At 35.6% G+C, this 17,383-nt stretch overlaps 1 protein-coding gene and 1 long non-coding RNA gene across 2 annotated transcripts in view; one reads left to right on the top strand and one right to left on the bottom strand.

Moving 5' to 3' along the window:
- LOC145673027 (immunomodulatory peroxidase-like) overlaps nucleotides 1-15,563 on the bottom strand; it is a 78,166-nt gene extending 62,603 nt beyond the window's left edge. Inside the window, exons 1-5 of the mRNA XM_081742351.1 lie at nucleotides 15,444-15,563; nucleotides 12,621-12,747; nucleotides 9,201-9,346; nucleotides 6,900-7,143; nucleotides 6,030-6,241 (exon numbers count right to left, since the gene is read on the bottom strand). Coding sequence (XP_081598477.1) covers nucleotides 6,030-6,241; nucleotides 6,900-7,143; nucleotides 9,201-9,346; nucleotides 12,621-12,739 — 721 coding nt within the window. The 5' untranslated portion in view covers nucleotides 12,740-12,747; nucleotides 15,444-15,563. The remainder of the gene's footprint in view (nucleotides 1-6,029; nucleotides 6,242-6,899; nucleotides 7,144-9,200; nucleotides 9,347-12,620; nucleotides 12,748-15,443) is intronic.
- LOC145673028 (uncharacterized) overlaps nucleotides 1-17,383 on the top strand; it is a 101,719-nt gene that overhangs the window by 3,669 nt on the left and 80,667 nt on the right. The window lies entirely within an intron of this gene.

Below are 17,383 nucleotides of genomic sequence, written 5' to 3'. Positions count from 1 at the left end.
TTTTCTTTCGGGGGGGGCTTTGCTAACTTTCGGGGAGGGCTTTGCCTGAAAATGTGAAAATTCTGCAAGATATTTCATATACTTTACTATAGTAAGTAAGATTTCGGGGGGGGGCTTAAGCCCGGAAGCCCCCCCTAAATACGCCACTGGTTGTGCATGTTTTCTGTACTGTAATGTGCAGTTTTAGTGCTTACTGTTCGTTTGTTTTTACTGTAGAGAACAATACAGTCATTTTTTCAATTCAAATTTTGTTTATTTTATCGCAAATCTGTATTTTTTTTCGTATTTTCTGATAATCCGACCTTTTTTGCGTTCCGAACATACCCCCAGTCCCAAAGGGGTAGGATTAGAGGGGTTCTACTGTAATGTGCAGTGGGTATTACTTTTCATGAATAGAAGTGTTTCTCAAGATAGTTACACGAGCATTTTAAGACAAATAAAAAATATAGGCCTATAACCATTTAACTTGGAACGTCCCTGTAAATTTTAAAACAGATGGGGAAAAAATTATGAAATTTTATAAATGCGTTACTATAGGACAGTATTTGACATACTCTTTAACAAAACAAACCAGACTGACAGTATTGCCAACTCAATAAAAAGTTGTGTTTTTCAAATGGCACTACTTCGGATTATATATTTCAAATCCATCATGCTTAAACGTTTTAGAGATGCCTGTTTTACGAATAAATCTGTCTTTCTTTGAAAACAAATAATAAACATAAATAAACAAAAATAAATAATTTCTATTTTTATTGAATTATAATAAATTGAATGATTTATTTGACAAATTAAATTAAGATTAGACTTATAAACCAGACTCGTCTACTACGTATAGAAGTTTTGTTAACGTAACGATTGACCCGCCTCTAAATGTTAAAAGATTTAGACCAGCGTTTCCCAACCGATGTGCCGCGGCACACTGGTGTGCCGTGAATGGGCCGCTGGTGTGCCGCGAGTAAATAGAAACAAAATTAATTCTATATCAATTAAATTGCAGGACATAGGGAAAAATGTGTATTTGTATTTCACATTACTATGAACCTCTAATATGAATCTACAATTTTTAAGTTTCATACCGCGTTACTTTTCTGTACATTTTAATATTGAAAAAGGTATTTGTTATCATTGTTATGACGTTATGACCATTATTGCTTCTTTATTGTTGCAGACTATTTCGTAACTTCAAATTTTAAAATATTCAATCCTTTCGACAAAACAAACATGCATACGAATTACCTACATTTGTGTTTTAAAAGTAAAAGAGATTTGTTTGTTCGTTCGTTATTTAGTGATCTTCCTTGTTAGTGAAAGTTTGGATGGAGTTTTCGAAAAAGAAAGCGTATTTTTAAAAACCTAAGTCCAATATTTCATTGCAATTGTTTTCTATTTTTAAATTAGAATGAAAAATAAGCATAATGATTTACCATGGTGGAAAATCAGTGATCGAGCTTTCTTCTCTGTGAGATCAGTAATCATAGAAAAAGATACCATGGTATTTTATATTTAAATAAAATAAAATCTATGAGTGTGCCGCGAGAATTCAAGTTACACCCATAGTGTGCCGCAAGTTGAAAAAGGTTGGGAAACGCTGATTTAGACGAAGAATTGGAGGAAAATCGATCTAACAAATCAGAAGGAAGTTGAGACTTGACTTGGCACAATTGTTTATTAGCTCATACTAATGAAAATACTAAAAGTCCCCTAGAATCTTGGAAAATGACGGCCACATATATTTTTTTTTTGCGAATACTTGAAAACCGTTACAGATATAAAAAAATCCAAGAGGCAAAAAATATTATTCATGAAAAAGCAAACATTTTTATATATAACATTTTTCTGTAGGATGAAGAATAAAAATAGTTATACAAGATTGAATATCACTAATTTTGATTTGAGTTGATTTTAGTTTAGCGTCCTTTGCAGCAGCGAGGCTATATGAGACGTGGACCTACTGATTAACGTGGAATCCGAACCACATGAGCTCCCGCCGGGAATCGAACCCGGGTCTCTCACGCCAAAGGCACGTACGCTAACCGCTTAGCCACGGAGGAGCTCATCACTAATTTTGAATGTTATTGAGGATATGCAAACTTCAAATAGATTTTTCTAGTAGAATTGTTATTATTATGAAATATTTTTCTTACCAAGGTAATTTAGTCCATATATCAAATACCATTTCCAGTGATGAATTCTCACATTTTTTTCCCTGACACTCTCCACATATCAGCGACACAACTAGACAAAAACTCACCTTAGCGCCCCCTCCTCGACCAACCAAACCAAAACGTTCCCCGGCTACACCTGATATTGAAATCACACAGTAATCCTATTCCAGTTTTTCTTCAAGTGGTAAAGCTTGATTTCAAAATAGCTGTACATAATTTATTTTTTAGTACAAGATAAAACGCCAAACTAATTAGTATTTGATTGCCAAACAATCTGAGAGTAACATCCTTGACATATTCTTATAGTCTTACCATAACTACAAATAACAATGTTTTTGGAATTTATTGGGATGTGCATATGTACAGAATGAATCAACCGTCTGTTGCTTTAGACTAGACTATTTAATTATGACATACAGTCAAGCTATTGCCTCGAGTATGATACTCGGTATTTTACAAATCTCTTAAATCGATATAACTTAAATGAAAACACAAAAAGTTGGAACTAAATTTTAACTTTGCAGGCTCCGTCCTCAAAAGATACTTTGAAGAGAACTTATGCTCTATGGGTATGATCCTAAGGTTTGTGAGTCGTTGTTGTTTTAAGTTTCTGGGGTAATCTTTTTTATGATCTTTAGTTTGCTAAAACCCTTTTCCTTGCCTTATAGTGAAAATAAACATTTGCCCAGTTCTGCGCCCTCCCTAATCCGGCACCCATTTAGCTCCCTTTTGTTACGTCACTGCCACACATCGATGAATACAATAATTCTGAGTGTACACACTTGTATCGCTTTGTACATCCTGCTTTGCAGTTGCACAAAATGATGTTGAGCAGTTCTAATGGAGCTGCTTCCTTTGAAGTAGGGATAGGTCTGAGTGATCCTCTCATCATTTAACAATCAAAATCGATCGGTTCCAAACAGTTCCCAACCATTCCTGAACCTGTAAGTATACTCTATAGGAATGTTGCTCTGCAGCTGCGCTGGTTGGAGGAAGCCATGCCAGTTGAAAAGATGTATCTAGCTTCTTCTTCTTCTTTTTTGCCACTGTACGACTGTATCTGATGTATCGGAAGTCGCTAGTGTATTTGATTTCGATTCTAACCGTGGGGCGTAAAACTCAAAAATTTCATTTTCATTTTTTGATTTCGATCCATAAAATTTTAATAAAAACTTGTCTCCAGCAGCTTTGGTAGCTTCTTTTTTGGCATTCGCTTCGTTGGATATTTTCATCGCTTTTCTTAAGTCTGAAGAAGTCCGAGTCCTCGAACTTTACCTTTTATTATATATTGCTGATATGTCGCATCCAGTCATGGCATGAGCAAACAATAAAACTTCACAAGCCTCCCCAATTTTCCTCTTCCTGTCTCTTCTGATATGTTAAAGATATTTGGTAAGCTGTTGGATTTTCCCAGCTTGAGAAAACAATACCTCTTCAAAATCTTCAGGTGCTAAAGCAGTTAAAACGACAAGTAGATTAGTATCCTGTCCAACAACAACTGTTGTCTTTTTTACTATGGACTTGACTCAGAGCAGTCCTAACAATGAGAGTACAGTAGAGCGTCGATTATCCGAAGTAATTGGGGGACATGAGTGTTCGGAAAACTGGTTTGTTCGGATAATCGAACTGTACATGTTTATTTGCCATGCGCGGAGCGGCACGCCTCAACTCTAAGCTGGCGCAGCTGTTGCTGTGAACAGCTTTGATACTGCCGCTACTTCTACAGCCAGTGCCAAACCGACAGGAGTGTGCTGATTGTTGAAACAGCGACTGGCGGCTTGGCCGGTCAGCAGCGCTTATGAAGGCCCTATTAGAAGCAATGTTCCGCCAGCGGTGGCTCAGTGCGGCGACTACTGTGTAAAACTTGGTTTGGGAGTGAGGGGGATGATGGACGGTAGGGTGGGAGAGTAACAGGTGCGAGCGAGTACACAGTTCGGTTAAGCGGTCGTTCGGTTGACCGACGTTCGGATAATCGACGCTCTACTGTACTTGCATTACTCTCTGTCTGTAGAACAGTGTAGTCTTTGGCTTTCAAGGTATGCATCAGAAATTGAATGAGAGCTCGTTTGTTGTTTCTGTTTGCAAGAAAATCTGTCTGTGATATATTGGTTGGTGTATGTTCATCAAAAATGGTCTTAAGAAGATCGTTTAGCTACTCGTCGTTCTTGCTTTGCTCTTTTTGTTGTTTCTTTATCTGGATAGCCATAAAACACCACTATACAATTTTTACCATAATGGCACTCAATATATGTTACGTACAAGTCAAATATTTCACCAAACGTAACTGGTTTTGGCCAAACCACACAATGTAGAATACTTCCTCCATCTAAAACATAGAAGGAATTGCATGGTAAAGTCGGGGTCTCACTTTGTGCATGAGGAGCATTTACAATGGAAGGTTTTGTTTCCTTTTTCGTAACAGTGATAAATCAAATTATGATGGTGGCATGCTTGTCAGTTCATGTTTAAAGTTTGCTTTCGGTTCTGTTTTGCTTTTGTCCAGACATACCATTCTGTAGAAGAGTTCTTGTGGGAATTTCAATATAACAGTCTCATGGCTTATTTTTATTGTACCTGATATCAGTTTCAATAAAGGAACTATTTTCTTCTTCTCTTGCATACGGACATCGCAAAAGTTACACTCCCTACAAGTGATTTCATTGTGTTTGTCCCAATCTCCAGTGCCCTATCGCATGTAATTGATGAGCGCTACCAGCCCACTTGAAAGATTCACCAAGTGTACTGTGGATTGACCAAATGGGTTATGTTCTCGTAACCAGCTTACAAATTACAAAAAATCTTTGGAATCTCTTAACGGACGAGATTTTCTCAGTTCTGTGCTATGACGTAAACTCGTTACATTAATTCCAGTGAAATCCGTTAACGCTTCAGTTATTTCAGTACAGACTGGAGTTGATGAAACCCATCTCTGAAGAGTAGAATCTATGATTCTTCGGCCATGTGTAAGTCCACCAATAGCCTTAAAGCTACGCATTAAAATCTGTTCAATGCACATCTCCATTAAAATTCCAGACCAAAATCTGTCAGTCCGCCTTATGGAAAAGTAGCCTTGTGTTGTAAGTCTTTCGAAGTCCTGAAACGATATTCTGTTAGTTACAAAAAGATGCAAGTGTGTATACTCAGGATTGTTGTGATCATCGATTTGTGGACAGTGTCAGTGGAAAAAATTGTGAGAATTCATTACTAAAAATATTATTTGATACCCCTGAGGACTAAATTATCCTGCTAAGAAAAAAAATATTTCACAATAATAGCAATTCTACTAGAAAAATCTATTTGAATTTTGCATATCCTCAATAACATTCAAAATTGATGATCTTCAATCTTGTGTATTTTTTATTTTTTTTATTTTTCATCCTACAGAAAAATGTTATATATAAAAAATGTTTGTTTTTCATGAATAATATTTTTTGTCTCTTGGAATTTTTTTATATCTGTAACGGTGTTCAAGTAATTCTCCCCCAAAAAAACATAAATTTGGCCGCCATTTTCCAAGATGGCGGCCGAAGCACAAGTTGGATTCTAGGGGACTTTTAGTATTTTCATTAGTATGAGGTAATAAACAATTGTGCCAAGTCTCAACTTCCTTTTAATTTGTTAGGTCGATTCGACTTTTTTTGGCCTAAAATTCTTGGGCTAATTGACAGATGAAGAGAAAAGAAAACATACTCTTCTATGTTGAAACTAAAGTACAATAACAACAAAATTTATGCTCAGCATAAATAAGTAATACTTTGTTTCTGATAAGTACAATTTTTCTACTAATACAAGTAATAAAATCATTGTTCATTTTGTTTGTATCTTTGAGTTTAGTGATAAAATCGAACTGGTCATACGTACCATCTTGATAATCTGGTGGCATGTATCTCCGATAAGGTCTCATTGCTGTCCCCCACTCTGGATGCTGAATATTATTGCAAGTACCATTCTCCGTGCGGTACATCATCTTGTGACAAGAGGTCCATTCGTGTGAAGAATTGTTGTCGCACATTCCTTTGGGAAGCCAATGAGGTTTTATCTTTGGCCCTCGTCCCGTTGTATTCCCATGTTTCCTACAAGGCAAACATACTTTAACTTCCTGTAATATGCATATACATAACAACTAAGGCTGACTCAGAGATAGATACCTTATCCCAGTCACGACTCATAACCGCTTACACATTCGCGTATTTTGATATATCACTTTTACTGTTTAGTTAATGTGTAATTCTATCTTCAGATACGAATGTTGGTATTCTGCAGGTAATATCTATTATAATTTCATGATAGACAAAAAAAAAATCGTATGTAAGTACCTTGTTTTTCCTAGTGAAGTTTCAATGTTCAGCGTTGAGTAATAAAATTTCTCTGTATGCTATTCTCTTTTACAGTGTCAGTAGTGGAAGACAATTTAAACGTTCTGTTATAATTTAATTATTTTAGCTAATATCGAACAGAAATTTTGAAACATATTTGTCAACAATCTTTCCTCCCGTTGAAACAGTAATTCTTTCATTCTTCAAAAATTTCCCTATATTAGCAAAGGGAATGTATTTTCGATAAAAGGTCATTTACGTAAGTTTTCACATAGGTGTATCTAATCTGGTATTTAGTCTGGATATAAACATTGGAATTTGCAATTGTCTATTGACTTTCGCTATTGAATGTTGAAATAAACTTCGAAATACTTGTAAAATTATAATAATAGTAATACAATGGCTTATAACTCACCTTAAATGTTTCGTTGCGTGTTCTATAATAAAACCAACCCTGCATTCTTGAGTACTGTGTCGTGAGGTCGCTGTAGAGGCTTGATGATAGCCTGTAGAACTGCCTTGCTTGGCGAACAGCCCTTGAGCCAGAAGAGTCCGTTCCAGCTCCTCTTTTATATGAAGTTTTGAAAGTCCCAGTTGTAAAGCCTCTTGGAGTTCTGTTGCATTTGGGATTGGTTCTGGCCAAGGTGGATGAGGCGTTTCTGAAATTTGCATTATTTCTTAGAAAATGACATATACATGAGTTATAGTAGTGACTAACACTGTAAAATGATTCAAATTTAAATTACTGACTTCTCAGGACTATTACCCAGTGGTGATATTCTAATTTTTTAACAACCGGTTCTCTCTCTGTATATATATCTGAGAGATATAGCAGACAGATAGGTAGATAGATATAATTTTCTTGTGACATGCGACCTACACAGCATACATGGTGTGATGAAATTATGTTGCACTTCGAATATCTTGGAAACGAATTATCCAAGATAGATAGTTGTCAAAAAGTATTTAAAAGACATTCATCCAGCAATGGATCGACAATTGTTAATAATGGTATGTGTGAGCTTCAAATATAAATAACTCTCACTACTTCACTCATATGATCCCAATTCTCATTCTTGATGATCCCAATTCTCAAGCACACACCGGTCTTGAGCACCAGGGTGACGCCAGCCACATCGCTTTAGCAGTTCGTGATCTGAATGTTTCTACAGTCAAGTTATCGCAATGTCTTGTGCGTCGTGGCCAGTGGACTAAAATTAACGTCAACTGTTTTTTTTTATATATATATTCTATTTGCATGTGCAAACAGGTGATTTAACCTGAGTGTTTTTGAGAACGAACTGCCAACATTGATCAGTGGGTCAATGCAGCTCGTATCTCGAACCTGTAAGTTCAAGGAGTGTTACTCCACGTTTCGAAGCAACAACCACGCACGTCGCGTCAGCATCAAGTGTAATATTGTGCTAACGGGTATACGTTATTAGCCACCAGTGAATGACTTCATCGTGGCTAGCCCCAATCAGTAAAGTCCGAGGTTCACAAACCTTGTGCGTCAAAGTTATAAATGCGCCCTCCAACATTATCATTCCACTTTGGAGACTACCTATTTTCACTGAGGATAAACGTCAACATTTGAGGATTGTTTGGAGTAGCAACGTGGGATTATCCCGGCGACTTTTCCCCAGTGCTAATCCCCCAAATGCATTAATGGTGTGAGAAAAGTATAGCTAATGGAATCATTATCTTAATCTTCAATCCTAATATATAAAGTGACAAAGGGCTAAAGTATAGTGAGAAAATAAAGTGTGACTTTATTAATGAAAATAATCATACATATGCAGTGTTGAGTGTTGTGATTATTTTTCTAATCCGTTATTTTTTACTTTTTTCTTTAAATAGTATTATAATAAATAAGCATAGTGTCCTTTAATCCAGTGTTTTTGTTGTGTGTATGAATAGTGTTGGTGTGCGTTGTGGTCTGATTAACCGTCTGATCGTCTGTGAGGTTTTCGAGACGAGACATCCGAACCTCTTGGTGTCTAATACTCATCTCATTATTGAGACCGACAGGCAATTTAGAAATAATTAAGTAATACCTTTTGGAGATGTCCTTCAACATCTTACCCAGGTAAGTCAAGATCTCCGGAAAACACTCATTGGCAGGACGACAGAGGACAGATCACGGAAAGCGGTTATATGAAAGATGGACGTCCGAACAGAGATTGAACCAAGCGATTACAGAGTAATTTTCTGGTTCATTGGTGTTTCGTCGCATCTCTGCCACTACTGGTATAATTTTCAAAATGGAAGTGGGGCCACTTTGGATCGTCGCTACGGGGCCGCCAATTTTTGGCGAGAGGTCGCTAGTTGCCTATCGGTGGTCCACCGACGCTCACGGCATGAGGGTAGCCTAGGATGGAATCGGAGACCTTCCGCACCAGAGATAAGCATTCTAGCATTGCACCATCGTGTCGCTATTAATAACAATAATAATTTACTGTCAAATTAGTGAGTGAACTTTATGAATGTATTTATTTTCTAATGTGAAATTTTTCCCTCTGTTCAGCCACCCTGAAATAAAATTGCTGGAGTTTTCCATTTGCATGAATGGAAAGTTTCTTGAACTATTTAAGCTACATAGACGAAACTTAATTATGAGAAAGTTAAAAAAAAAAAAAAAAAAAAAAGTAGCCTGACTCAACAGTAATTCAATCTACATAGAGTAGTAAGAAAAGATGTGTGTGTGCATATATACCTGTCCTTGGCCACTGAAGCCTTAGTAATACATCGAGGGTCTGGTTACCTTCCGGTGGCGGAGGGGAGCTGCTATTTGTAATTTCCTGTGCAGCATGGTTCACTACGTATGAGACACTAGCGGTCAAGGCTATCACGATTATACATCTGAAAATATACATATTCATAAACATTAGATCTTTATTATACAAATTTACATATTTAAATTTATAGTAACATATACAACAAGCAGTACGCGCGTCACCTTTACGAGTATGTGTCACCATTAGTGCTAGAAGATAAAATGGCAATAAATATAGTCTGCTATTTAACAGTAAATAAATAAATAAATAAATAAATAAATAAATAAACAATTTGTTCTAACAGAATAAAATCTATCGATTGTTATTGGCTTTTTAGCACCATAAAATTTCGTTTTTGTGGAATTTCTCAAAAACTACGCATGAAAATTAAGAGTTAGTTTAGTTACCAGTATGATTTTGTTTCGATGGATAAGATATATCGATATATATATATATATATATATATACAGTGGTGGATCTAAGGGGGGCTATAAGGGCTATAGCCCCCCTTGACGCTCAGGTTTACACTGGATAAAATGGACTTCAATCCTGCTTTACACTGGATAAAAGGCAAACTATGGTTTAGCCCCTCTCTTGATCATATCCTGGATCCGCCACTGTATATATATATATGAGATAGATAGATAGAGAAAATTTCTGACCATTTATTTTTTCTTGAATGCTAATAATATTGTTGAGTTCATTATTAGTTTTAATTAATGAATATTATTGGTATCTCGACTTAACGATGCCCAAGTAGGAAGAGAGCTTCCGGCCAGTTGGTGCGTGCTTGGCTTTTGCCTTGCTTTGCTTGTCCGTTCAACGGTGCTTTCATACAATCTGCCTTTTGTTGTACTTGCAAACGATTCTTTAAATCCTTCACAGAGCGTCATAGTATCATTGGCCGATCATTGGCTATTGGCTGGTTGCCAGCGTAAAACGCCTGCGTCAAGCTTGAATGGAACACTGAATGCAAGGTTGCCTCCATGTAACTTTGTTACTTGAATCCATCTTGCGGCATGCTTGCACACTTTCCAATCAAGCCGGATGGAAGCTTACCGACTTCCATTGCAAGCTTACAGCAAGCGGTTTGCAAGTTGTCTTTGCTACTAGAGTGAGATTAATTCATTCCAGAAAGATAGGAAAATCTGCTTCGTGAAAATGTAGTATTTCGGATCAGTTGTGTGGTTTATTGGCAATTTAGCGTTTCTTTTAAATATCTAGGTCAATGGTTCTCAAAGTGGGGTACGCGGACCCCTTGGGGTCCGTGAGACGTAGCCAGGGGGTCCACGACGCCTAAAAATTGAAATGTGTTATAATAAAATGAAACTCACAGCTATTATGCAAGAAGTATTCTTTTCAGTTACTAAAAAGATGTTTTCGTACTTTACTAAATTTCTGCCCTGTGAGTATGAAGAGTTGTCTATAAATGCACTACAACATTTGATGCCTTTCCCTACCACTTACTTAAGTGAACAAATTTTTTCTGCTCCTTGCAGTATTAAAACCTGAAAACGAAATCGTCTTAATGTGGAATCGGATCTAAGATTGATTGTGATAAAACTTATTCCGGATTTCAGTGTACTTATGGAAAAACAGAAAGAATTTCATTCCTCATGTTAATGACCTCACATTTGAGAACATTGTTTATCAAGTGAATCTCCTTTAAAAAAAAAAAAAAAAAAAAAAAAAAAAGTACATTGATATCTAGTCTTGAAATTTACTGTATTTTCAATTGAAATTTCCTTCAGTAGGAATCAATCATGTACACTCATGTCCAAAATGATTCTTCCCTATCTATAACTGTCATCTTGTAAGAATATAATTTGATATGATTTTCAGAGTACTTTTAATATTGATACTATATTATAATCGGGAAATGTATATTAGTGGTAAATTTCATAGGAAAAGAATTATAAATACGAAAATTAGAATGAGTAAAACAAAATCTTGCTAAATGGACAAGAAAGTTTTATTTTCGTTTTATTGTTCTTATTTACTGCTCCTTTGACATGAAATTTGCCACATCTAACATTATAATCTCTGCCGATTATACACATACTAACATTATAAGAAATACTGGGCGAATTTGTTATCAAGTTATGTTTCTATAACAACATATTTATAGACATGCGACAACAATTTTGGACATGAGTGTACCTTTAGAATAAATTACTTATTGCAATATTTTTCTTGATCTTTTTGTTGTCACTGGTAATTCTAATCAGTATAGTTTTTAATACCATGAGAAATTTCAGATAGCATTGCAAGGGGGTCCGCGGATCACTTTCCGAATCCACAGGGGGTCCGCGTTATCGGAAAGTTTGAGAACCACTGATCTAGGTTAAATCACGGGGTTTTTGCTGTTTAAGATGGAATCGGAGCCAGAATTTGGCTTTCTATCCCAGGTAAGTCCTCGCATAGTGGAAATCGAACCAGTAACCACGTGCACCCAAAGCACGAATGGGGGTTGATATGCCGAATCGAGTTTATCTATAAAACCTAGTGGTAAAATAATGAAAATGTCACTGATTCATTGTACACTAAAATACTAATAATAAATGCTTAGAACAGAGCAACTGTACTGCAATCCTTACTATTTGGGATTTAAATCAGTCATTTGTCTGGAAGTAAATTTACCCCTCCACCCGATTTTATCTCTCTCTCTCTCTCTCTCTCTCTCTCTTTATATATATGAAATGAAATGAAATTTTGAGTTTTACGTCCCACGGTTATGCCGGTTAGGCTAAAGGAGACGGTGATAATGAGTAATGAATGAAATGGTGGAATGAAGAAAGTGGGAGGAAACGGGAGAACCCCGAGAAAACCCACGCACACGGTGTTTGTCCACCACAAAGTTCACTTGGCGGGAGCAGTGTTTGAACCCGAGACCCCTATCACCAGAGGTGAACGCTCTACCACTGAGCCACCGCGGCCCCTCTCTTTATATATATATATTCCTGGGTAACATGCGTTTAACAAGTCTGATTTTCAAAATTGCAAATTGTTCGTGTTAGTTCGGATTGAAATTCCTAAAAGGTAAGGTAATAAAAGGTTTACTACTACTACTACTACTACTACTACTACTACTACTACTACTACTAATAATAATAATAATAATAATAATAATAATAATAATAATAATAATAATAATAATAATAATAATAATAATAATAATAATAATAATAATAACATTTATTTTTGACATTGCGCAGTCATGCAACATCGAAATTTCGAATTTCTATTTTTTTTTAAATTTTTTATTACTTTTATTATAGTGGTTTTATTATAGTAGTTTTATTTCTTACCATGGTCAATGCTATCAAATATAAAGTTAATAGACTGCACCAATAACTTACACAATAGTGGCACATATGCAGCATTGGAAATTGCGAACTTTATTCTTGTAGTTCCTCTGCCTCCAACTAACGAAGAGATAGTCCGGAACTTCGGATCGAAGGGGAGTGGTTTCGGACATACTGCATCCTGTAATACAAACGATATTATGAACAAATTAGAAAAATAAACTCTAATAACTAAACGTGTTTATATTAATAATAACTTGTATTACTTGTGTTACAGTTTTCGATAATTTATCATTGTTTTCATCAGACACATTATCTAAATAACAAGGTCTGATCTAAATATTAACTAAATAAAGTACGGGATAAAAATAAATGACATTTTGTCCTTATTTTCGTACTAATTCGAAGTTACACTTTCACTGTATCAACATTATGTATATTTCTAGTGCATGTCTCCAGGCCAGTAGCCAGCCCAGAAATGTAGGGGGGGCCCGGCTGAAGTTAGGGGGGGCCCGATCCAACCATATGATAGTTCATCACCATATCACAGTTCTTTTGCAAGCCTACTGTAAAACTTTTAGGGGGCCAGCAAAAATTTAGGGCCCCCTAGACCCCCTGCATACGGGCCTGCATTTCTCCAAAGATTTCATAAAAAAAAATACCCTCACATTCAGCATTGCTGCTTTCTTAAAGTTTTTTGTGGTGGACAAACACCGTGCTCGTGGGTTTTCTCGGGGTTCTCCCGTTTCCTCCCACTTTCTTCATTCCACCATTTCACTCATCTCTCATCATCACCGTCTCCTTTAGCCTAACCGGCATAACCGTGGGACGTAAAACTTAAAGATTTCATTTTTTTCTTAAAGTTTATAAGATAAAATCATTCCTTTAAAATGCGTCTATACTTTTCCCCGTGTGATGTAAGCTGTTTTGCCTTCTCAGATGGCATTATTTCTTTTACTAAACAATTTTTAACAAAATTCATAGAATTTGTCCATGTTAATTCACAGAATTTATCCGAATTTTAACAATAATTGCTTTTAAGCAATAAAACTAACTAATTATATTCAGTTATAAAGATAAATATTTATTTTCAATTTTAAAACAAGATTATCTCGAAGAAAACATGTAGAATAATGAACTAATTATGTCATAATCTGGTAAAGTCATGTTGAATATACTTACAGTTTACACCTTCAGATGCTGTGACAATTTCTTTATCTATTGCTATCAATAATATGAAATAAAATAGACAATTCCATGTTTGTGTCTGATGAGCAGATATTACTTTGTTTATACTAGTATACTAGCAGCAGCATCATTCTTCACTCGAAAAGAACGAGGTGTATAGAAAATATTTCACACGTAAGGTATATACGAACTTTGGGATGTTGGGGATTCAAGACACATGAAAATGCAAGTTTCATTTCGTTAAAGTTAATAAACTCTTACAGAGTCGCCCGCCTCTCTTCCACTGTTCCCCATTAAGAGTGGAATTTTCGAAAATTCTGAAACAAAGGTTCACTTATGAGTTTATCGAGTTTCACTTCCCTAACTTCAGAGGGATTTATGAGATACTATATTCTTGAAAAAACGAATTAAATAAGATGGAACTCCTTTCTATCCCACCCATTCTTAGCAGGCCCATATCCACGGGGGGCTAGGGTGCGCCGGGCCCCACCTAAATTTTTACTGGCTCCCCTAAATTTTCACGGTAGACTTGCAAATGAACTATAATATGTTTGGGTCAGGCCCCCCTAACTTCTACCGCCCCCGACCCTACATTTTTGGGCTGGCTACCAGCCTGATTCTTAGGATAAGTATTTTTTTTATTAAAGTGAAATGGTAAAAACACAACTCATAATTACGTTCAAAAATTCATTTAAAATGAATCAGCTGCTTTCTCAAATTAGGCACTAAATGAATCGCAAATTTAATTATAGAAATTAGCCCCTTTGCTCTCTTACAAGTGGAAATTTAAAAAATGCTACAAGTTTGTAATACAACTGGGAACAGGTTTTCACCATTTTTTTAAAAAAAATAAACTTATCCACAGAGTTTCATTCCTTTGCCATGGTGGAGTTAGTGAATGTTCTATTAACATATTTGCACACAATTTAAGCCTTCTTTGCCTTCCTATGGAATAATATTTCAGTCAAAATAAAATAATAAAAACCCGGCTTGAACTATGTGCTAACTATGTCCAAAAAATGAGTTTCGAACGGTTTATTGTGTTCGGTATATAACGTTAATTTAGTTTTCATATATAGACAGTTTTTTTTTTTTTAATAGGCCTAATATAGAAGTTTGCATTACCGTACTGAAGCATATGAAATTCATGAAGGAAAAGAATCAATTCAAGGAAAATCAAACACTAAAAAATAGGGACGCGGTTCTTCAGTGGGGTTTGTGGTGGACAAACACCGTGTGCGTCGGTTTTCTCAAAGTTCTCCTGTTTCCTCCCACTTTTTCATTACATCATTTCCTTCATTTCTCATTATCACCGTCTCCTTTAGCCTACCCGGCTCAACGTGGGACGTAAAATGAAATATTTCATTTACTGAAAAAATAATTGATCTTTTCTCCCTCTCGTTTTGAAATCTAGCGGGTAATGTTTTCAAATGACAGAGAGAGAGTTGAATTAATTACGCTGGTTATGGCTTGATTGATAGGATTTGCTATGAAACAGCATGCCGCATAGGAAAATTTTAAAAAATAACTTTTTACATGCTGTTTAAGGCATATTTTAAACGTAATTATCATGATTAATACACAATAATAAAGTCAGCATTGTACCGTACAGTATGTAAGGCTTAATTTACAAACTCTTTTTACTGTTACTTAATCATGAAAACCAAAAATGCTATTTATCTTACTTACCTTAAATAAGCGCCACCTTTGGTTGTTTTTCCGTATCTACCTCTTCTTCACCTTCTTTCTTCTCAAACCTGCAAAGTCAAGGCTTCTCCTGTACGTCATGTGACTTTGGTGAGCTCTGAGACCGAGAGAAAGAGGGAATCAATTTACTTGCCTCGGGTTTCTCTCTCCTTTTTTTTTTTTTTTTTTTTTAATTCTTTCTGTCAGAGCATAAACAGGTTTCATTTCCAAAACCTGTTCTTTACGAGCTTTAATCCTATCAAAAAAGTGTCTACTTATATCTTCGCTTTTGTATCTTATAATTAATTTTCTGACTTAACACCTATAAGATATTACTAATGAATTACTCAGATTACTTATAAATATACTTACAGTGACACTCATAATTAATATTTATATGTACTTGATCTATCTTCTGAATATCAACAGCGAAATTAATTTTCAGTCAATAATAACGAATCAATCACTCTTCAAATATGTCAGAAACTGCACGTGTTACAAATCGAAAAATAAACTTATTTGCGAACTTGTATTTTTACACTGTAACGCAAAATGACAACTCGTTTCCGATTACTTGTGGCACTTCGGTAATCGATCCCCAAGTTTCAGGCTAATTTCTATATCAAATTTTGATTTAACAATACAGTATGTATTTTTAAGAACATCCATCTTTAAGCTTAAAAAATAATGGATATGCTTCTTGTGTTAAAATTGTTATTCTTCGTTCTGGATGACACTCTGTCTAAGTATAGATAAATAAGGCAAATACGTTGTGTAACCTTGATTAAAGCGAGCATAGTGAGGTTCTACCATTTGACTCAGCGGCCGGTATTTGTGGGTCTCTCTGTCCGTCTGTTTGTCTGTCAATCTACCTGTGACACGATAACTCTAATAAACTTATCCGGATTAATGAAATGTCTGAACATTTGGTGTAGCAATCCATTACGAATAAAGATAGGGACGCCTACAGGATATTTTCCAGGGGAGGGGCAAAATACTAATTCCCAGAGGGTAGAGGCAAAAGAACCGACACACAAGCACAGCCTCCGCGAGTACACACACGTTTTGATGCACGCATATACATAAAACAACAATTATCTATGCACATATCCTTATTAATTACAGTATATAAACTATAGTCTTATAGTATTTTATATAAATATATTAAGTGCTATAGTATCTGAGTGCAAATTAGTATGTTTTGACACGTAGGCCTGTTTCTAAGAACTGAACATCCTTCGAAAATCCAGGTAGGTAACAGTCCCCTTTGCCCCCTGCTGTGAACGGCCATGAATAAGGGAGTAAAATCCACCCTATGTTGTATGTAAGTTTGTACATTTACACACAAAACAAATTTTTAGGTTTAAACTATATATAAATATTCGATTTTGATAAAAACATAGGGTATCCAGATCATTCCCATTGATTGTAATTAAAATCGATCAAGGATGTTTTTTATTATTATTATTTTGAAGTTTCCTTATTTAAATAATATGATAATAAAATAATTTTATTTGTAATTTTCCCCATGATTTAATTTTAAAGCAATACGGCATATAGTTCATTTTAGGCATTCAAATCATTCCCTGTATGGAGTTTCCGCCAAGAATTTACTCCAATTTAGAAGAATGAACCACGATAGTTTTCGCAAAAAAATTATAATTGATTTCCGTTCTTCATTTGATATTTTCCCTGAAAAATCAGGGACTCTATACATCGTACGAGTTCAACCGATCGGAATCAAACTTGGCATGGTAGCAGATCTTGATCTACTGTATAAGTATGTAATGTGAAATACTATATTGTGCTGGCTTTTGGTTTCCGAATTATAGGCGATCAAAATTTATGTCATATTTTCGAAAACGAAAATACATTCGTTGGGATCAAACTTGGCATGATAGAAAACTCTGACTTGCGAAAGGCGCGCGCTCTTGAGGTTGGGA

Source organism: Thermobia domestica, chromosome 16 (genome assembly GCF_964235325.1).
Source record: "Thermobia domestica chromosome 16, izTheDome1.hap1.1, whole genome shotgun sequence".
NCBI classification, from domain to species: Eukaryota; Metazoa; Arthropoda; class Insecta; order Zygentoma; family Lepismatidae; genus Thermobia; species Thermobia domestica.
Note: the sequence above shows the minus strand (reverse complement) of the source record. Positions and strands in the feature narration are given on the sequence as shown.